General features: G+C 39.6%; 1 protein-coding gene across 2 annotated transcripts in view; it reads right to left on the reverse strand.

Moving 5' to 3' along the window:
- Positions 1-23537, reverse strand: part of EEA1 (early endosome antigen 1) — a 77230-nt gene that overhangs the window by 48098 nt on the left and 5595 nt on the right. Inside the window, exons 2-9 of one of the 2 annotated variants that reach the window (XM_064450791.1) lie at positions 20327-20419; positions 17554-17676; positions 6501-6628; positions 2698-2752; positions 2501-2566; positions 1632-1671; positions 686-793; positions 479-600 (exon numbers count right to left, since the gene is read on the reverse strand). In XM_064450791.1, coding sequence (XP_064306861.1) covers positions 479-600; positions 686-793; positions 1632-1671; positions 2501-2566; positions 2698-2752; positions 6501-6628; positions 17554-17676; positions 20327-20419 — 735 coding nt within the window. The remainder of the gene's footprint in view (positions 1-478; positions 601-685; positions 794-1631; positions 1672-2500; positions 2567-2697; positions 2753-6500; positions 6629-17553; positions 17677-20326; positions 20420-23537) is intronic. The other variant, XM_064450797.1, reaches the window with a different exon arrangement.

Here is a 23537-nt window from a genome sequence, read left to right on the forward strand (position 1 = left end):
TAGGCATGGTGATGACAGCTGCCAGCCTTTCAGCCACCATGTCACAAAACACCTCTCTGAGCACTTCTTATGAATGCAGCTGTCCAGGGACAGTCAGGGCATAACACCGCATGTAAAAAGGGTGACCTAAAGATACTGTGGAAATCAGCAATGGCATGCTCCAAATACAGGCCTGCACAGCACATCTACACATGTAATACCCTGAAAAACTGCTGAGGGGTAGAGCATCAAACAAAGAGACTATAATACAATCTAGGATAAATTTTAATATATGTCAGAAACAACACATATTTCCTCACTGGAAAAACACTGAAAACATAAGTCAGTGAAACAGAAACAATGGTGTTCTGAATTTTTGAATCCCACAAGCAGACATCTCCAAGTTCAACAGAGTTTGACTGCTTTAAAACTGCATTTCCAAGCACTTAAGTATATCCCTCCCTTGAAAATAACAAACACATCAGTGTGAAGTGAATACCAGCTCTGTCTTTAAGTCTTCCACTGTACTTCTCTCCTTCTGCAGTTCTCGTGTCAGGTTTGTCACTTTCTGTTCCGCACCTTCCCGGAGGCTGATTTCTTCATCATACTTTGATTTAAGATCTAGTAAGAAGGAAGCTGAATAACTGATCACCGCACAAGTTGCACAAGTAGAGAACAGAATCAGACCTCATGTTAAAATACTTACCCACAATTTCAGTTGCCAGTTGTGCTGCTTTTTGCTCAAATAAGTCTTTCATTTGCTTAATGTTAAAATTTTCTACTTGGACTTCTTCTAGTTGCCGTTCTAATGATTCTATTTCCATAAAAAGAACAGTATTATTTTCTGGAAGAACTCAAACAATATGGTTACTCACACCCACAATGAACCACAGCAGGTAAATAAGCAATCCAAATTCATTTAACTCCAATTAGCTTAGCAAAGTGAAACAGTTTACTGAAGTTAAACATCTACAGGTATAATGCTGGAACCTGCCACTAGTTGAGTAGTCTGCAGGATTAAGTACATATTGGTTTTCACTGGTCACAAATAGCCCTTCAGATCACTGCAACATGCTGCTGAACTGCAATTAAAACCTCTTTACTCATGATCAGTCAGATACTTCATGCACACATAAGGAAAATTTTATTCCATGAGTGCCTCATGGAGAAAAACATAGAGCAAAAATTATTGGTCTGCAAAACAAACAAACAAACAAACTTCCTTATTTTCTTTGCTAGCAATGAGTACAGAACAGCACTAAATAAAACCAGTATTGGCAGATGCAATAGTTTAAATATCAACAATCACTGTCTTTCTCAGCAAAAGACTGGTATTGAATGCTTGAATACATGAAATGATTAAAAACATGTTCAAAACTACTCACGAGAAGTCCTTTCAGAGTCAGGAGAACTGTCTCACTTCTAGAATTTACAAACCTCAAGCTTCTGAAACTTTTCCCCAGATATAGCTATCAAGAGCTATCTATCTAAAGCACTTAAAATGAACTTTTTTTTCCAGTAACGGTACCATTCCAGCTTTCTAGCTCTTTAATTTACCAAAAGTACCTCTTTATAAGCATAAAAACTACACTGAAAAAAAATTCAGAAATTCCAGAACGGTGCAGAAATTAATATAATAAAATGTTAGCCACCTGTAGACGTAGCCGTTGTCAATCCATCAGACTTAGAATCCTTAAGAAAACAGAATAAATGCATCATTAGACAGTAGGAATAAAAAATACTACTTCTAAAGTTCATGCCATTTTTGGAAAAGACAGGGAAATACAGACTTCTGTGCTCAAATACTGCACAGCAGTATAAAAATATCTGATTTCAAACAGTTTTATCTGGAAGACTGGAAAAGGCCAAGATGATTTTCCATTTCATGTATCACCACGTTATCAGGCTTCCAGACTTCCAAGGCTCCAGTAACAATCCCCTCCCCCTCCCTTTCCTCACTATTGAAATCTGCCCTAAAAACAGAGGTTACAGACATCAATAAATACATTCTGAAAGCCATTCTGTCAGAAAGCCATTTCTGAGGTTTCTAACAATCCAGTACCTAAGTAGCTCATAGCAGTAAAAGAAGTGAGAGCTTCCTTAGGGCACAACACACCAAGTTTTGCCTTGCCTTCTCTGTTCATCTGGACAACTGTGAAATCACACTGCTGTTCTCCAAAGGTTCTTACAGGAAAGACCCCATTGCCCTCTCTCGTAACAGACGAAACACCACATTCGATTTATTTCCTTTAATAAGCTGAGTTTTGAATAAGCCCAACAGAAGGAAAAGTCTGAACTGAACTTGTAGCGAGTAGTATAGAAGAATCGTTATCTACTCTCTGTTCTTCAGACCTAAATACACAGTTACATTGTGGAGAGATAACTAGCTTTGTTTTCAAGAACACGTCAACATTCAAATTATGGAACTAACTAAATCAGGCCACGTGCCTTACAAAAAAGGTATTAATCTTCAATGTCAATGCTGATGATAAACCTGCTTCAAGTATTTTAAAGCAATTACTTGCTGCCGCTGCCCCTGCAATTTCTCTAGTTCCTTCTTCAGCTCTTCTGAATACCACCTCTCCTCCTAGGGGGCAAAAACACACAAAACAAAAAAGGAGATGGGGGAGAGAGAACTGTAAGTTTGGTTGCTTAAGACAGTGGAACACTTTGCAATTTGAAACAAAGAACCAAGTGCAAGTAAAATACATTTCCAACCTTCAGCGAAGCTTGCAAGTCTTGGACTTCTTGTCGGAGCAGTGATACTTCATCTCTGAATAAATATATCCACAGAGTGGAGAAAATGAATATGAAGTGGTTATATTATGTCAATTACATACAGGTTATAATGTGTATTAAATAACTGGAGTGATAGCCATGTACTACATACATATAATTTACGTAATTACGAATAGTTATTTTTAGATTTTTTGAAACTTGGAACAAACCCGATTAATAGGTACTTATTAGTTCACTTTACACATCACTTGAAAAATTATAAACATATTAACTGGATAAGCAAAAGTCTCATGAAAACAGAATGTAAATCTAAATCGGCTTAACCACATGAGTTTAAAATGGCAAAGTTGTGCACTGGGGCATTTAACTGTTTTGCATGCCTTTTTATGAAAACGATAGGTCTATTCTCCTTCCCCTTCTGTATCATGTAAAGGAACACTGCTAAGAGACAGCACACTGTCTTAACTCCTTTTGAAACATGAAGTTACATAATTTTTCATCTACGCAGCAATTCAGTATGCCCCACAGATACACTCGCTTAATGGTCTGAATGTTTAAAGCCTTGGTACTTTAAATTCTCAGATTTCGTGCTCAGGCCTCCAGCCATGGAAGAACACAAGACCCAAGCCTAAAACTGTCACTAATTGATTTAGACAGCGCCCTTTTAAATGGCAGGTCTCCTTACAGAATTGCACAACTATATATACAAGAATAATGTTGCATTACTGAGATACAGCCACTTCAAATGTAGAATGCACAGGTCATTAAAATGATGCAAACATACCCTTTCTTACTGTTTGTACAGTGGCAACAGTGAGGAGTACACAGAATATATGTGTGGGTGCCAATGCCAACAAATCCTCTCAGTTTTATACCACACAATTTTATTGCTGCTGTGCTGCATTATCCCCTCCTCCACAGATGTTCTTTTAAATTATATCAGAAGAAAATAAAAACAAACAAAATACCAAAGCAAGCTATTCTTTAGCTAAACTGGAAGGAATAGATTCAACCTACATTAGCGTATTAACATCAGGTCAGGGTCATCAAGAAGCAAGTGAAACACTCGCACTTGAACCAGTGAAGGAAGAACTCCAAGGCAGACCAATTTTATGGCAAAACAAACATGGGATACTGGGAGGCTAATTTTTTTCAGAGGAAGATTTTCTGGTATTTACACATTATTCTGCCTGTGTGAGACATTCACTGGAGGTTTGTAAATACAACTTTACTGAGACAGGTGTAGCTGTAATTCAAAACCCATACATTCGTTGTGGGTGGAGAGGAGGGAGCAGCTTTTCCACCAGTATGAGTAAGTAAATGAGCTAATATTCACACCTAAGATTATAAATTAAACCTCAGGCAAGTCAAACAGTTAACTCTATTGAAGTTGGGCCTGAATGTATACCAGATCTGCAACACAAAAGCATTTCAGATATTCTGGTCTCTGTAGCAGACAAAAGGTTTTGAGCTGTATAAAAATAGTTTGTAGCAGAGGGGAAAGAGGAAGGGAGGAGAAGGGGCAGAGAGTTCGTAACGTAAGGACCCTTCTACAGTAGTGGACTCAATATCCCCAGCACAGTTTTGCTTGGTAGTTTTAAGGTGAAACCTAAATTCAGTTTAACTGATCAGTGGAAAATGAGGGGTGGGGGGAGGTATAAGGTATCACTCTAGACACTCTGTTTTTCTTACAATTTGGATTTGCAATCCAAATCCTCACGAAATCATCCTTTCTGCTAGGGCTGTTAAAATCCCTTCCTTCTCTCAGCACATCTCCTCAGCCTCACCATCTGGAAAATCCTTACCACCTTTTCCTTACAGTCTGCTCCATTCCCCACCTGTAATGCCAGTGCCTCCATCCTAGCACTGAGGACCAATGGCCTTGATAAATTGCGCTGGGGAGAGTTACACTATTTACTCTTGGCACTTAATTGTGGTAGTTTATTGGGAGGGTGGGGGGAAAAGGACACAATGTAATACGTAGTACCTGGATTTCTCTATTGACTAAATAAGGAACTTCACCTCCCAACCTTGGTCCTATGGCTCACGCATGAGCTTCACTCCTCGACCGCTAACAGAGTGGCTCCCTGCTGCAGGATGCAATGTTTCTTTAATGCAGTATTCCAAGTCTTAGAAAAGCATGTTTATGTTGAATGAGAGTCTTCTCAAGCAAGGATGCAACTGAGAAACATTAAATAATGCCACACCAATAGGAAGAAATAGTTCATGTGTTACACAACAGCTCTCACCAGACTGCCTCCACTCTATCCAAACTCCCTGACCTTGTCCACTTTTTTAATTATATGAGAGAAAACAAAACCACTTGTCCTTAAACTGTCAAGAGCAGGGAAAAAAAAAATAAATTTCACCAGCCAACATCTGGTTGACGTTGGAAACTTGCAGGCATAAAATAAATCCTTCACGAACTATATAAACAATACAGTTATGACCAATATTCCCCCATGTGAATGCTATTATTCTACTAAGACTATCATTTCAGGTCTAAGTTCTATCACCCCAAAAAGGCTTACAGCAGACAGAGGAGAAATACTTATTCTTGAATAAATGTGCACATAGGAAACCCAATATAACTCCACTAGTATCCTACCACTTTCTCCTATATAAAGCCCTAATTTTGACTTCTTTTGTTGCAACAGCTGGGAGAGAAGGCAGCTATCCACAAGGAAGGGCCCGTCCATGCATGAAGACATGACCTCTGCTAATGTTGGCTCTTACTGGCCTGCCAGCTCTCCACAATACTGGGGAGATACAGGTCTTCGTTCTGATAACAACTGAAATATATTACCTTCCACTTTTCTCACCAAAGAACCACCCTCTCTTGAGCTAGTTACATAAATGCCCGTATTTCTTTCAATGTAATCATTTTGGGTCACAGTTCTACTAGTGACAAAACATTTGAACCATTTACTTCCAAGCATCAGCAGAAGCCAGCTCCATTCGCAGGTGACCACCTGTGGGGCTGTGCAGTGTGTACCTCTGTTTGCTGAACGAGGCCACAGGCAGCTGCTCACCCTGACAGTGCTGTGTACAAATCAAGAGAGTTTGGAGGAGTGTGACAAAACAGTAGCATAGACTGTCATTTGTAACAGTACAAAATAAATACTGGACAGAAAAAGACAAGCAGGAAGCAAAAGGAAACCTACATAAATTTTACCCCTAAGAAAAAGCTCCCCAAACCAACACGAAGGATTACTCCAACACAGGCAGACTACGCAGTTAAACTTTTCTAGAGAAAGGTTCACATTATCAGTTCCTGCTACATACTGCTGCTCTCAAAAATAAAACAACCTGATATGTTTCCTAGGAATATATTTAACAATACAGTTCTGACCAAACAGCTAAATAAAATAAATTAGAGAAGATTTCTGAAGATCAGCATGGATTTTCTTCTCTACCTTCAGGGTTATCCTCCCCCACCCACAAAAGATGAAATTTCAGCTCTATGCTGGAAATTACGAGGAACCTGTATTTTTTCTGCCACACTCCTAAAATCATTCCAGTATGTAATATTTCATTGTCAGCTACATGAGAAACAGGTGATTTAATTAAAAATATAAACATGTGTATGTGATTTTCATTTGTCAGATCAAAATCAGCCAGTGTAAGTTTCAAGCTGCTTTTTAAGTGTAGTTGGAAATGGGACATGATCATTTAAATACTTGACTACATAATTAAGTGTTCAAATTAATACAGCCCTCAGTGTAATTAGAAGCAGCTCAACATTGACACAAAAGCACATGCACAAATGAGTACTGCTGCACCTTTCCGGTGACAGATGACCTTCCCCTCCATGAGTTGAATCAATGCCAGAATTATGAACCGCTTCATAGTGCTTGAACAGCTCCTCAGCTGATCCATGAGACTTCATACAGAGAGGACAAATAAAGCCCTATTATAAAAAGGAAAAGAAAATTAAAAGTGTGAGAAGTAAAACTTCACTTGTTTTTTCCATCTTATTTTACACAGAATTCTAAGTTTTGTTTGCCCATATAAAAGATAGCAAATACAATTGTTAAGATTCATGCTAATTATTTCGCTCTCTGACAACAGTTTTGGCAATTAAGAAGTTAGAAAATGCCTACAAAAGTAATATTCCATTATTCAGTGGGTTTTTTCCCCAACAGCGTTACATACTAGCAACAAAATCTTTCTTTAGAAAAATAAGTAGTAATTCAGGACTACTCTGCAACTTCTTCTACCACCACCACCACCACCCCCCACAAAAAAAAAAAAGAATTTTCCCTACAACTTTTCCCTACAGCTTTTTATAAAATCAGATTCTTCTTCCAAAGAGGAGGTAGGGTGTGGAGTTTGGTCTTAAGAAAAGGAGATACAAAAAACCCACTCTAAAGCACAGCTATTCATACACTTATTATCACCATATTTAGGCTACTGATTTTAATAAGGGCCAGAAGATTAAGAATCGCCTTTTCCCTTGCATATAATTAATTCTTAAATGCAATTCAGAGAAATACTGCCTCAAGAAGTCAGATCTCTACAGCCTAAAGAATCAGAAATCATCCATTTTCATTCCAGCATATTTACTGCAAGCTTACCAGAGCAAAAATTTAGCAGAGCAATGTCCTCATTCTACCCATTAGCCCACAGACAAATGAAAACAGTAAATATTATGTAGCTCTAAACATTTGTGGAGTGTCCAAACTGCCACTTATCATAAGCACCATTCATCAAGCATCCTATTACACCTGCTTTTAAGCTGTAGACTTTATATTGGTTCTTCATTCATTCCGTTATCATGCCAACTCTGAGCCCAATTCCCATTTACACTACAGCCCATACGCACCACAGTGGCAAAACAGAGATATTTCAGAGTGAGAGGAAACTATTTAGTCTATTAAAGGTTCCCTGTAATTCCAAGGTGTGCAGACAGAACCTCGTGTAAATAGAGATTAAGGCCCCCCATTCCTTAAAATCATTCCAAATACGCTTTTGCATATTTGTATATCACCCTGAACTCCCTTATGCTAGTACAAATTGTTGCGAACTCCAACGCTAAACCAAGGCTCTCCAGTATCCAAGATGAGAGTACTCCTGTGGGATTATCGCACTTCATGTAATGTATGCTCCCGTACGATTTCTTAAGGACATATGAACAGTTTTGACACTCCTTTTCTTAACTTTGCATTTGGATGTTATGAGACAATCCACAAAACTTTCAATATTAGCACAAAATGAACATACTGGATGTGTGTGTTGATAACCGCAATAAGCACTCATTTTCTAACTTGACATTCATAGTGTTTTGTTTCATTAGCCACTACGAATTCAGCAACCAAACACTTACATGGATTCTCACCCAGGAGAACCATCATGCTCAGCTACCCAAACACAGCTGGAGCTCCAGAGCACTGAACAGGGACTTTGTAACTGCTACTCCTTGTTTAGTGCTTCAGGAATAAATAACGAAATACAGTTGCTGGTCAAAACCACTATATATCATATATAAGACTAATTTCGACACAACTAGATCAAACAAAACAGTATACTCCTTACTAAGCAGACAATGGGCATTTACCCTTAACCATTTATTTATTTCCAGAACTGAGCAGCATAGCTTCACTCCAGATTAAACCAAGTTAACTGGTACGTATGTATACATGCCAAAATAGGTACAGAAAATTGGTTAAACTACTAGGTTCATAGTAATGTTTACCTGATACAATTAGCATATAATTATATGATGGCAGCAACAGTCACTCTGAGCAAAAGAGCCAGAAGGAGACTCCTGGCACATAGCAATGGCAATGAACTATAGGAGGGGTCAAAAAGCAAGAGATTTATTTTTCCTAGTAGGTGAAAGCAGTCAATCTCATACAGTAATGCTGCAACAGCATCCTTTTGGGATGAAATGCTGCCAAGCAGTTCTCCATATTTAGTTTAGTTTCCCAGTGATGGGAAAGTCTGCTGTTCACAGAAGAAAGCAAATGTTCCTCATAGCACCAGTAAGTGCATCAGGAAAGAACGAGTGTAGAAAATTACTCTGGCCTCTCCTCCTTTTTGCCCTTTATTTCTTCCCATTTAAACAGCAAAGTCTGTTTCTTTGGTTGGATTTTTGCCTTCTTTTTTTTTTTGTGGTTGGGTTTTATGCTGTGGGAAGAGGAGCCCTGGAAAAGAGGAAAGAATAGATTATATGTGCAATTAGCCCATAGGGACAGCAATCAATCATTTGTCTCAATTATTAGGCAAAGCCAGCCCCAGATTTCCCAGGCGGGCTGATCTGAAGGCAGTGGCTGCAAGGGCGAGGGGCCAGAGGCAGAGGAGAGCTGCTGAGCCAACGGAACGTGCTGCGGCTGGGAGCCCACGGGGTGGACGGGAGCTCCGGGGAGGCAAGCGTGCTGTCATTGGCAGAGGGGGGAAGCATTGTCAAAAACTCCTCTTCATGGCAGAAGCCATGTTCTTCTTACATAGGCGGGGTAAAAAATGCACCTCCCAGCAGCCCCAGCCTCTCTACCGGCACTGCCTTGACCATGCCTGGCCTTGCTTTTGAAGGACCTGGCATTGCTGGAGTCACCACTGGGTTACCGCCTTCACACGCACCCTTACTCTAACACAACATTTCCTAGAGGTACGATGCATAAGCTTTTAACAGAGTAAGATGTCACCCTTCTGCAACAGGGCATCCTCGCCAGGGAAAACATCATCCTTCCTCTGCAGAGCTGGGGTGGGCAGGAACGCTGGCTCCGGCAGCGGCAGGCACCACTGCCCGCGCATCAGAGCCTTAAACTGCGCAAACCCAGGACCCAGCTGCATCTCACAGCCTTATAATATCAGAGTCAACATCTGAATATCAGCAACGTTAGTTCAGTTCTCTTTAGAGTAAGAAAATCAGCATCATCAGGATCTTCCTGGGCACCAGACAGTAACAGACAGAACTGCAAGGGTTTCCTGGGCCTGCAACGATTAGCCCCAAGTGACAATCTTGTTCAGGGACTTGGGTTGGTGGGCCTCTCACTTTACCTCTTAAAAAAAAAATAAAAATCCATATCTCAGCATTATCTTCAAATAAATTTTGAAAATATATGCAGAAGTGTATTTTAATAACCTAAAGACAAATGTGTAAGAAGAAGGAATAGGGCAAGAAACCTGATGGTCTGAGATGCTTAAGTCTTGTAAGCATTTTTGTTAGTTTGCAGGAATTTATATCAAGTACAAGATATTCCTGTACCAGGACCATGCCTACCCTGGATAAAGAGGAGGTTGCACAGTTACAACCATGAGATGTTGGGGGAGCTGAGATGTCCTTTCCAGTAAGTCTGCACTTGGCTCCCTTAACAGTAACAGACTTCTTTACAGAAGCAGCAAGTATGAGAGCGATGGTCTTGTATTTGCAGAAGGAAGCTACAACATAAAACATGTATGCTTATACTTTTCAAAAGGCTGTATTTGCCAAGAGACCCTTGGTACGTTTCATTTTAAAATGCATTTACAAGTTCCTCTGAATAAAGCACAACCACAGAGAAGTGAAAGGCAATTAATATTCTTCATTTAATAAAAGCAAAGACATCACTTAAAGCTTTTGCAGCACTGCACCGTAAGTCGTAACTCCCTAATTGATGTTTCCAGTTGGGCTTTATCTTTTACTTTACAGAGGGAGAAAAGAGCCCAAAAGAAGTTAAAGGATAATTAGTTGGGTTTTGTTTTTATAAACACAGAATGTTTCTACCAAGAAATGAAAATTTATTGAATCCAAGCCTTTTGCAGATGCCTGCCAGTTAACGGAAAATAAAAATAAAACCACAGCCGCCACATGCACAAGTTTTTATCAAGAAAGAGTTCTTAAGATCACCACAGAATTGCTGAAGCAACACAGAGCAAGAACAGTAAAAAAGAAAGGGAGTCCAGATCAAAACCCTACACACATGCACAAACAAGCCACTAGGAGTCAGCACACAATTTACAGCTCAAAAGAGCCCCTGGCCCAGCGTTCAAGGCATTCCAATGAAAACGAGAGAGGTGCTAATCTTCAAATCCCAATTTTCTGACCCCAAGGGAAATGTTTCTCTTTCAGGTGGACGCCTGTGAGCCATGCCTAGCACCCAGCAGCTCCACAGCACCACACTGTTCGTGGTGGGACAGGCCTTTCTCAGTGCAAAGACTCCAAACCATACAGGTTTCACTCGGAGCAGAACAGAAATTGCTACACAGAAGTTTTGTAGGAAAGTGTCGTGCCTCAGCTTGAGTTATAATGCCAAATTTCACCAAAGATCATGGACTTGACCAAGGAAGCACCAGAGGCTTCTTTACTTGCCTGTCTCAAGACAGACTTATGAATAATCCTGTAGAAGAACACTTGCAGCTATTTTTCTCCCCTAATAGTTAAGATTTACTTTTAGGCCTGATAAAGTTAAGCTTCTCAGTGCTCTCCATCCTAAAAGGCATATCAGGTAAATGATTCATTTCAGGTAACTTTAATATCCATATGAATCATTAATACAGTAATCCTTGGGAAGTACGCCAGGATACTAAAAGCAACACTGGAAGGAAACTCTCGCCACAAAAACTACCGTATTTATTTTTACTGTAACAGTATAATTTACAGGGCTATTAACTGTTGGAAGAACTTTGGCCTCCCACATCAAAACACACTGCTCAGCGAGAGCAGGGGCACGGACCTGCAGGCAGATGGCACACAACTGGGCTGACTGCAGGCTACCATAGAGCCCTCCTAATCCTCAGACTATTTTAAAACTGATTCAGAAACACTTTACATAACAGAAAAATTAACATATAGGACTGAATGGATTCCATTTCTCTGGCTTCTCCTTGTATTACCCTGTAGGACTGGGGGGGAGTAGAGTACTGGTATAAAAATATTTTCTGAAAATTTCAGCCTTCTCAGAATATTGTCCTATTTGTAATGTTTTTTTCCTCGCTATTCTACACAAACCTGACGTAATGAAGGTGTATAGTGTGACAAGACATTTTGAAAACAGTATTTTCCTTACTCCTTAGCAAAGAAAATCGAAGATTTTCAAAGATATTCCCTCAACAGGCCAAAGGCCCCCACTTGAGGTTTAAAACAATAACCAAACATTTACATGTAAGTGTGTACTCCCCAATCACTAAGAATGGAGAGCTATTCAACACAGTTAACAGAGGAAGAAATTAGACAGCTGACCTAACCAATGTGTATACCATATGTAGGGTCAGCATAACAGCTCCCTGAACTCCATCATCAATAACTAGAGCTTGACACCTACATATACATGCATTAAATCTGTCTTCATCTGCCAACTGCTTTCTTTTCCCAGAGCTTTAACGAAATGGTCTTTGTAGAGCTAATATGAAATCTTGTCTTAAGTAATTAATGAGTGAAAGAACAGCTTACTTTATGTGAAGCTCTTTTTTCACAAATTAAAGCTGGAGTTATCTGGCAGAAAGATGATGACACTTCTTGAAGGACATTCCATGGGCAAAACAGTTTTTACAGGGTGAAATTCAGATTTGCTTGTATAGTTGGAGTCCAAGTAAAAAGGTACCCTATTTAAGTTTGAAAGTCACTACTACCAAGCTTCCTTAGCATTTTCCTGAAATATCTGACTGTCTAGTCTATTCTCTGATCCCATTCTAATATTGCATAGAACTGAACAAGTGGTCCCATTTTGGCTGCTATGAATGCTGCTGATCTACAGCTGTATGTGGTAGAGAGCCATATAGCACAGATAGCGTGCACAGACCTCTATTTGCTATAGAAACAGAGCTTCTGCAACATCTTGAATTTTTATTCCAGCAATTATGTCATGACTCAAGCTTGAAGAACCAAGGAACTTTGCTGTTTTCCACTAAGAAGTCAAATTTATTCCACAAACACCCTTCTTGGAAAATATTTAAGTACTGTGGTGAACACAAAGAAAAAAACCCAACCCACAAAAAAACCAAACCCCACAGAATTTCAGTATAATTGATACTTTTACCACATGGAAAAGATGAGCGACTATTCTACCATATACATGCTACAGCACAGCATAGTCCAATCCAGTATGCATTTTAGCATGCTTCACATGACCAGGCTTTAAGCTGAAATAAATGTGAGCTTCTGGGTTTCATCTTTGACCTTCCAGAAACACTGGGCCAGCACTCAAGCCTACAGCCTGTTTCCAGGGAGCTGTATGAACAAAAAGCAATAGCTGTGATTCAAGCCCAGAGCTATAACACCTTCCAGCCATGACCTGTGTTTGCCCATGTCTCAGAATCAAGACTTACATTAACAATGCTTTTGCAACTGTATTGGTACAATAAGCTACATGTTGTGGATGAAGTCCAGCATGTTTAAAAATTGAAACTAAGTTCAAGAGCTGTATGGCACATTCACATGCTCAGAGACATAAACACTCTTCTGGAGTTGATTTTAGGTTTTGTGTGTCACAAATATTTGGAAAAATTCTAAATTCACCATTCACGTTTTTCCACTGCAGGTGAACCTCCACAGTCTTCCCTGATACAAGATACACACCTTCACCAGCATTTAAATACTCAGTCTAAGCTAAAACTCCGATTTCCTCCAGTTACACAGTGACTTAAAGGTTGAAACATTTTATAGGGCAGAAGATTAGGAACTGTATATACTTAGGGCCAGAGGACAGAAACGTACTGATGTTTCAGAGCTGAAAGATGTACCAAGTAGTTTTTAGGTTTTACTTCCCAAATATATATCGAAGCAATTAACTGAAACCTCAGGAAGCGCTCAGAAACAGATTAAACTGTCTGCCTGGACAGCAAGGGCAAGACCACATTTCATAATTTATTTCAGAAGTCTTACATAGTGATAAAAAGAAAATCATGAGATATTTTAAGTTAAAGAATAAATAGATTAGGTCACCCCCTTTATAAAATGAAAATACACTGACATGTTTTCCATGTCCTTCAGCAGAAAAAGCCTCTTCCTCTGTGTTTACATATACAGTAAGATGACAGTGGCTTCTTCAGATAACAACTCTAATCATTAGAAAAGCAGGTAATAAGTTCATGTTTTATATAATCAAGACCTGCAGTCTGTTTCATTTTTACAGTCTGTTTCAATTTTTTCAATTATTTAGCTTTCTGGACAAAAAGAAAAAAGATGTCTTGCTACAGTATATGTTATACCAGACTGCAGACTCAATGTCTTCCCAGAAAAGAAGCTGGATTCTTCCTGAGAAGAATAGAACCAACATAATTTCTAGTTCAGCTCTCTTCTGTTTTTATTACTGTTGATGAGTAAGACTACAATTCTGTCACAACCTACAAGACTACAATTTTGTCATGAATTAGAAATTCTAATCCAGTAGATTCTCTATTTCTTAAAGGAAAGTTGCATCACATGGCCAAGTCATATCAAACCAGTATCTCTAATTCTTCGTTCTCTTAGTATTGTTCAGATGTTTCAGCAAATTAACGTACTAATGTAACTCAACCAATTATTTTTTTTCCTGTGCAAAGCAGGCAAGTACCTCTGACATGAAAACAGCCACTGCAACCTAAGTTGAGAAGCAACCAAAAGAGCAGCCAAAGAGAATAAAATATCAGCATTAAAGCATTGACATGATGATCTGTGGAAAACCAGTTTGCAACATTCCAATGGCAATCATAAAAACAGAAGATGCCATGAATTGCATCTACAATAACAGACAAGTAGGACAACAACCACCATAAAGAATGAGGTATTTTCAAATAAATAAAAAAAAATTAACACAAAACACGTTTTTGCACAACTAGTATGCCAATTTACACTCTAGGCAACTCTGCTATGAGAAGCCTATTCAGAAAACATCAGGATCATACCTTGCTTGTATTATTTGAGAAATTGATATTTACTAAACATCTAGAAAGTTATGAAAACTACCCAAAAGAACTGTTTAAAAAGTGCCTTAGGTTTAGCTTAGTTGTAGATAAGACAACAGGTATTATCAGCCACTATATTCTAAACATTGCAAGAGTATCATACAGTGGGGTTTTCTGATGCCTCTGGAGAAACCAGGAAGGGAAGTCTGAACTAAGCCTCTCTAACTGACTCACTGTTTAGATGTCCTGAATGCCCAACAGTCAGGAGACAGTCAGGAAATGCTGGACACAGTTTAAACATGTATCATTCCTTTAGGAAAAAGAAAACAAAACAGAAGGAGCCACACAGCTTTTGTTAGTGACACCACTGTATACATGAAAGTTGGGGAACAATGTCCCTGTTTGGGAATGTGGCGACGCGTGCGACTTCCATACAGCATTTGTTTGGCTGAGCTGGCTATATATGGACAGAGTCACTTGCCAACATTTTGGTGGTTGTTCCTGCAGCTGAAAAAGCCTTTGTCTTTTAAAGTAAGGCTTCATCAGTGCTTGGGGGGGCGGGGGGGAAGATGTGCAGGGAAAAGTATTTCACTGTCATTTCACCCGTTATATGGTGCGATCCTAGTTTGATAAATGAGGGCTGCACAGAGCGCTGTTTAAGAGGAAGACCATAAATAATGCTGTAGGTGAGTGGCAAGGATCCTTTCCTACAACAGAGCATCAGACACCTTCAGGAACTGCAGGAGTGGACACTTGTAACTGAAGAACAAGACCAACTCTCACTGCAGGGAGGATGGAGATGGGGGAAGGGCAAGGAGAACAGAGGGGCAAATGACCTGGCTTACTAAAATTTTCATCAGTGGAAGACAGGTTAGTGAAGAAAGCTATAGTCAAAATTAAAAGCAAGGTACTAATGCTTTTGTCAACCAAGTGACAATTTTTCAGGTCTCACAAAGTGTGACTAAATACTGCACTGGCAAAAAAACGGAACTTGGGAGCTTCTTCAGCGTTGTTTCCAACAAAATGTATTTGAACTTTTCACAGTAGTATCCGCAAACAAACAGTCTAGGTAAGCCAAACTCATATGTTTCATATGTCTGCTACATAAGATGACATTGGTAATAGATTATATTCTTGTAATGCTGACTCAGGAATGGCAAAGACGGAACAAAGGGCGATAACCTGGTTACATTGCTGCTTCAAGATCACAATGTGCTTGTTGCAAATGCAAACTATCATCTTCCATCAACAAATGCAAACCATCAGCTTCTCAGTAATCAAGTATTTTAAACTTTACATATTAGCATTGATGATAATGATTAACAGATTTCCCCACTCTTTCAATGCTTCTACACATGCTGACATAATAAAAAAATCAAGCTGGGAAAAAAATCTATATATATATTATCATTCTTTGTTTCTCACCTTTTGCAGATAGTTACTGAATCACTGTACCAAGAAACACAGCTTTAGCAACAGGGAACAACACCAGCTAGAAACAACTGAATTTGCATTTCATGTGCTATACTCAATACACAAGATTTATCAAGGTAAAAAGCTGTAATCAGCAATTGGCAAGTAAAAAGTATCGACAAGTAACTGCTGGGGGAGAAACGGAAACTCAAAGTGGGCAAGAACCCACAGTCAACTCCATGAAACTGTTAAACACAACCCAGCTTAAATAAAAGAGTAACTTGAGGTAACCAAATGACCTCTGATGGTTCACATCCCACAGTCTTACTGATATCACATCAGGAATTCCACCTGTCACTGCTAAGTCACAGCTTACTCAAGTAAAGCACTTGCATGATGACCAGATAATAAAGAAAATAAAAAGGTGACTTGATCACAGAGCACTAAAGATGGTCCCTGCTTCAAAAGGAGGCAGTGAGGAGTCAATCAAGAGCCAGCTGTCCTGGCTCTGAGGAGGTCCCCCAGCACCCCAGGAGAGCAGCAAGGGTCAGTTTTACCACAGATCCTTCTCACTTTAACAGGTGACACTTCACCCTTGAAAAGAGATCTCGGGTAACTCTAGGATAATCAGTGTATTGATGGCTTTCATCATCTTTGGGAACAACACCCTACAACAAACAATAAAATCACATCACTCACACAGCCTAGAATAGACACTTTGATTCCAAAACTCATCAAAAGTAACATCAGCAGAAAGAATGCAAAACTTCACCTCCATACAAACCCATTTAGTGCATGGCAAGCTGCCCTCTCTTAGAAGCCATCGACTCTCTGAAGGTTCACAGCAGAAAAAAATTCAGTTAGCCATGTGCAGCTTACAGAATCTAAATTCTTCCAAGTGAGGAGTGTAAAACTGCACACTTTGTTTTAATTGTGCAATTTTACACTCTGCAATTGGAAGAATTTACAAATGCTCTACTATTTATAATGTCTAGTAACTGAAGCAGCCTTTGCATTTTGTTGGGGGCATAAATAGATTCTGATAAAGTTCTATATAAAAAAGATCATTTGCATAATTATTTTTAAAATGTTGCTGCATAAGGATCTTAAACGTATCCAAGAAGAGAAGCTTCTGAATGTTTTCTATTCCTGTCCTCGGTTTCTTCTTTTACCCAATGCACCTATCTCCCACTAGAAATCTGCTTTAAAAAGAGATAGCTAATAAGAATTCAAAACATTTCTTTTCACAAAGAATACACCAGACCCAATACTGCATTTGTCACTACACTGAGTCTGAAGTGAAGTAAATAAAAAAATGCAAGTCTTATTTGCAAGAAAATCAAACAAAAGCTGTTCAAAAAGAATACATCAGTGACCGCAAGCCTCCCAATACTGCAAATGTTTCAAGTGAGAAACAACTGCAAACCAGAAAGCTAGACATAGATCAATTGTTCTATTGAATGTATACTGTGGAATCATGCATAAGAGATCAAATTATGGTTCAGCAAGGAATCACAAGAAACTATCTAAAAAGTTGACACCCAAGTCACAAGAAAAGATGTATGTTCATTTAAAGCAGCCCATTACCAAAGCTATTGAAACAAAATAAACAAGACCCACAGTAACAGCTGGGATGTCTCGAAGCTCCTGTCTTCCTTCTGCCCCAGTGTGCTCATTCTGGTAATGTTCAGACAGATCAGTGGGAGCTACACACACTTTCATACATAGTGGACAGATGAAGCCCTGTGGAACGTATATTTGTTTTTAAGAAACTAATAAAGACAAAAACGCAGATTTGGAATCAAAAGTTGTTCAAATTCTTATGTGAAACTTCTCTACAATCACCAAAGTCTGTTTTCCTTTTGGAAAGATAGTTTTTGCAAACTGCATGTCAATACCATGGAGAAAACAAGAAGGAACAGTTATTAAGGACAAGAAAATAAACAAATCTAAAATACACTTTAAAAGGTAGCATCATGCTGCATATTACTTTCATGTTTTCCAGACACTCTCAATACCCCCTTCATGTGACAGAGGAATAAGCTGCATAACAAGTTGTGAATGGACCATTATAAGGTATCACATCAGATCCATCACGCGGTTTCGCATAAGGGCGTTCAGGTGTTTCACAAAGAGACACAAGGGTGGTGCAGTGAGACTGCAGAAATACCCCTGTAAATTGATAAGCAAGTGTGCGGCAGCAGGAGAGGCCTAGGTGCCAGCGCAACTGCGCGCCTGGCTGGCATGCTCACTTAGGGAAAGAGATCCACCTTCCTCAATATAATTTAAAAAACAAAACTCAGCATGCTCACCAGAGATTTACCACGGCCAAAAGTTAAATCGGTTTCTGAAAAACAACAGCCTTACATCTTCAAGATACAAGCTACATGCTTAATCACTGGGAAAAAACAGGAAGAAGAATAAAGTGCTCTGGGCTCTGTCCACGCTGCTGCCTGGAGGATGCCTGCACCTCCATGGCAGAGTGCTACAGAGGCAGGCAGAGCAGACTGAACACAACCCACTGTGCATGCATGGAAAGGTTAAGGCCCCTTCCAAAAAGGATGTCTGTGGCAAACCCGTCTAGCTAATGCAGCCATTACTCTAAGGAAAGCGTACACATGCGGGTCAACTCACTACAAGCATGCAGTATTTAGCAACCCTGTACTGCAGGCAGAGTTGCGCTGGGACCTAAGCTACAAAGGTAGGACAGGCTCAAATGTCTCCTCCTTGGGCAGATTGCACAGTGAGTAAGAGACGTATCTAGACTTGATTGCAGCTCCATGTGTGATCTGAAGTGCTGATGTGGCCTCAGACGGGACTAAAACAGATTTTCACCTCTCCTCAAGCAAGGAACAGTTTGAATTCAGACCTCCTCACTGCTTTTGTTTCATACTACAATACTCAAAAAACAGGACTGATTTCAGCCAAGCTTGAGGAGGTAGGAAAAATTAGAATCTGCAGAGATTTAATAATTATTCTCTATTTGAATCTTGCAGCAACACAAATTAGATGATCTAGCCAAGAAACTGGTCTGAAAACAAGTCAGCTGGACTTTTGACTGGAGAACCAGGCAAGAACATAATTATAAAATAGACAGCAAACGTTCTGCAAAGTCTGGCTACAGTGCTTCTGGAGAGAAGTTGTCAGAGACATCACGTCAGGCCAGCCACACAGGAAAATGAAGACCAACAGAAAGGCTCCAAGTTGCACGCTGTTAGCATGTGAATCTCAGGTGAGTAAAAACCCATCACCAGCTTTGGAGCTCAATTTCAAAGAGATTTTGAAATTATATGCTAAGGAGAACACCCCTCTTGTAAGTAATGCAACAGACGGTGAAATTATTGGCAAGTAAAAGACACTTTTTCACATTATATGGTACCAACCAAAAGCGACAGAGATGCCTTTGGTCTGGCCCAGTTATTTGCTTCAGGGACAGTATAAATTTACATACAAAACAGATTTGGACTCACAAATGCATGATGTATAACATGCAGCAAAATATTAAGGAATATCTGATTATACTGACTGTATTAAGTCTTCAAGAAGAAATAACCAGATGCACAGATGGAAGGAAATTAGGATTTTAAACAGCACAGTGAAAAGTTCTCTTATCACTTATCATAGCAAACATAGGAGTATTTGAATCATCATACACTTTATTCAGTGTAAGAAAGGGCACTTTGCTCCCTTTAATGCTGTAATAGGAGTAATTAACCTTGCACTACATTTGTATGCTAAGCTTGAAACATTTTCGAGCTAGGTAATCAGGCTACATTAGCACAAACTTCGACGGCCAGTGAAGTCAGTTTGCATTTTTCAGAGTTAATATTTGACAACACTGTAAATCCAAAGACATTGTGATATGGGATTGAAGCAAGAAATAACAACTTATTCTGCTGGCTAAGTATGGCATACACCACATAAAAAATGGATAGGATTTAGAAACGGTAGAGTTACACACCAACACCAAACAAAAAACAACAAGATGTATATTTTACGAGGAGGTGGTTTCCAGTATACATTATAGCTTAGCAGAAGAAAGATCAAAAGAGAGTACAAGTTGTGATAAAATGTTAAGCCCCATTTTTCAGAACTCTCATAAAAGATTTATTAATGAGGAGACTTAGCTTGTGTCTCATTGCTTTTAATTTTAATAATTCATCTGTAGGATTACAGGAAGGATTGCTTGTGACCATTTAGATATATACACCTAATTAACAGCTACATATTTATATGGCTTAGACACCCTTGTTTTTATTTAAAATACAACCAGTTCCTCTTTAGTATAGCTGTTATTTAGGTCAGGCATCAAAAGTTACTCCCAACAGCTTCATGGACCAGACAAACAGCACCCAAGGTTTAAGACTCCAGTCCCACGCACAGTGCACGTTACCTCGGAGGAGCCTTCATTGTTCACATCCACGGCATTTCCTGGTGTGGCAGATGAATCGGAATCTGAGCTCTGAGACCCACCTCTACCTGGAGTCTGAAAGAGAGGGGAGACAGAAAAATGAGTGTCTACAGATTGCCTTTAATAAAGCATGGTACATAGCCCATGCAAAGGCCTCTCTTGTTGGAATACAGAAGTATTTTCTCTCCACAAGAGTAAAGTAGTGAACAAGCTGACAAGCAATTATATATTTTTCAGTGCAACACTTCAACAAAAGCTTTTATCCAAGACTCTCCATGCATCAAAGAACAAGCAGACACCAGAAGCAAAGGCCAGAATTTTAAACCACTTCCCCTCATGAATGCTCAACACAAAACAAAGAATTAGGCTAAGCTCTGCCCTTGTATTGCTCACTCTGAAGTTAAATTAGGTCTCTATATCAAACTGGAAAACACTAGAAATTACAACCTGAACAGTTTCAGAAGTAGCAAACTAGCATCATACTACTTTCTTGATAAGCTGTCTAAAAACTGAACAAGCCTTAAAATATTTGAAGGATGGAAAACTAGAGTGAGAACCCTGTCGATACAAGCACACAAGCAGGTACATTGCCTTGATTTGGAAAAAATAAAAATAAAAATTGAGTGTCAAGCCTGTAGTAAAGTTAAACCATGATAATCATTCAGACAACCTGTAAGAATAAAATCTCCTGAATATGTTGAAAATCAAAACACTGGTATTAATTTGAAAGTACAGATTCAGAGAAAATAAGCAAATAAATTTGAAACATTACTTGATTCAAAATCTGTATGGATGGATCACAACTTATATTCCTTATTTAACTCTGACTTAGATTTGATTTAACTTCTTTTACTCATCTCCAAAATGCCACTACATGACTGATAGCAGAGGAGTTAGCACTCTCAAAGCAAACAGTAAAGAAGTTATCTTAATACTGATATGCAATCCTAGTTCCCACAAAGAATAAAAGTCCATTATCCAATTCCATTATGACAATTGCAAATGGGATGTAATAATGCTACTACAGTATTTTAGCCCATCTGGAAATACTTGTAATGTTATAAAGGATTTTCTAATTTAATATAGGGGGATTAAAGAAACAGAATTTTAAATATATAGATTGACATCTAGAAAGGGACAGAAGTAGATAGTTTTAGTTTCTAGATGTCGGTGTCTCCCAAATCTTATTGGTTTAGATTTTTTTTGCTCAAATAAATCCTTAGTTTTTCTTCAGAAAAAGTTAGCTATATAACCTTTTATAAAATATCTGCAGCATGCAGGCTTTTCCATACTTTGAAAATTAAGTATAATTTCCTGCTTTGTTTTGTAAAGAAAGTTCTACTTCCAACTTTCATAAAGATTACAGCCTGTTATTACTGATCAGATAAAAAAAAATGTAATAAAAAGGTCAAGTTTGCTGATTAAGAACTTAATTCCCAGTGCCACAGAGTTCAATCTTAGAAAGGTTCTGAAGACTGGCCAAAGAGAAGTGAGGAGGGGTGAAGCAGTGAGCTAGTGGGGCTGGCAACAGTTAAGCGTAGGAGAGTACCATCTCTCCTCATTCCAGCCTTCTCTGGGATCATCAGTTAGGTGATCAAAATATACAGGTTTTCCTACTCCATATCTTTTTTATTTTAGCTGTTTAAGTTCTACTTCTTTATGTTTCTGAAGAAAATAAAAACACAATATAGTTTCCTTCTAGTACAGCATACAAAAGCAATAGGCAAGGTGACACGAGCTCTCCAAGTTAACAGGAGAGGCAAAAAAGGGTGTAAGCAAAGAATACGATGCACATGCAAAGCATGTCAAAGTGAAGGCATTAGTACTCCTCCTCCAGGTCACTGATAGAGTCAGTAAACAAGGTGCATCCCAGCATGGACCACACGTGCACGCTCATCAAGTTTCCATATGACATCAAACTGGGAGGACCAGCTGATACACTCAAGGGTAGGGCTGCCATTCAGAGGGACCTAGACGGGCTGGAGGAACGGGCCAACAGGAACCCTGTGCAATTCAACAGGGACAAATGTGGAGTCCTGATCCTGGGAAGGAAAACCCCTGGCAGCAACACAGGCCACTCTGCTAAAAAGGACTTGGGGCTTGCGTCAGACCGCAAGTCGAACAGGAGCCAGCAGCGTGCCCTGGCAGCAGAGAGGGCCACCAGCACCCTGGGTTGTATTAGTAGGAGCCCAGCCAACCCACCAAGCCAAGTGATCATCCCCCACTGGGCCACATTGAGATACTGCACCTAGTTTTGGTTCTCCCAGTCCACGGAGGACATGGATAAACCAGAGTGAGTTCTGCAAAAGGCCACCAAGACAGCTGGGGGTGGAGCACCTGCCCTGTGGGGAGAGGCTGAGGGAACAGGGCTGGCTTAGCAGAGACAGCTTTGGGAGGGCCTAACAGCAGCCCCAACACCACCTATGAGGAGGTCATCAAAAAGAGGAAGCCAGGCTGCTCCCAGCAGCACACAGTGGCAGGACAAGGCACAAAAACTGAAACAAGAGAGGCTCCCACTTGACATACAGAAAAGCTGCTCCAGTGTGGGACCATGCCTGAGCAGCCTGCTCCTGACCTCCAAGCTGGTCCTGCTCACAGCAAGAGCTCAGACTAGAGAGCCCCTGAGCTCCATTCCCGCCCAGATTGTTCTGTGATCTCTGAAGCGCTGCCCTGCAGAAACACACGTCCTGCAGGATTGCCCCAAAATGCAAGTTTAGTAACTCCATTAATGAAGACATGGATTTTGTGCATTGACAGTCAGAGGAATAACATCTAAAACAACTGGTAAGGTGTAGCCAAGTTTCTCAGTAAGGCAGATAAGTTAGAATATTGCATCTAATGTTATAAAGTTTTCTTTGGTCTATACAGTTCAAAAGTTCCTTTCCACGCAATCCATAAACCACTATCACACAACCCAGGAGGTAAGGCTCACCTGTGAATCCGTTTTGTGCAAAAACAAACAATCCAAAGAAGATGTATATACATATATATCTACATAAGGGAACATTAAGAGGTCAGTTGTCAAAGCTTTCTTCCATAAAGGAGCTGAACTTTCACGATATAAGAATCAATTCCTTATTGAGAGGAATTTTTAAAAAGGCTCTAGAAATTTGAACATCATAAAAAGGCTTTTGTATGGCAGTTAGCTATGGTAGCTGTTCTGTTCTAGAAAGCCTGAGAACTTGGACCCTCA

This window comes from Phalacrocorax carbo, chromosome 1 (genome assembly GCF_963921805.1).
Source record: "Phalacrocorax carbo chromosome 1, bPhaCar2.1, whole genome shotgun sequence".
Classification (NCBI taxonomy): Eukaryota; Metazoa; Chordata; class Aves; order Suliformes; family Phalacrocoracidae; genus Phalacrocorax; species Phalacrocorax carbo.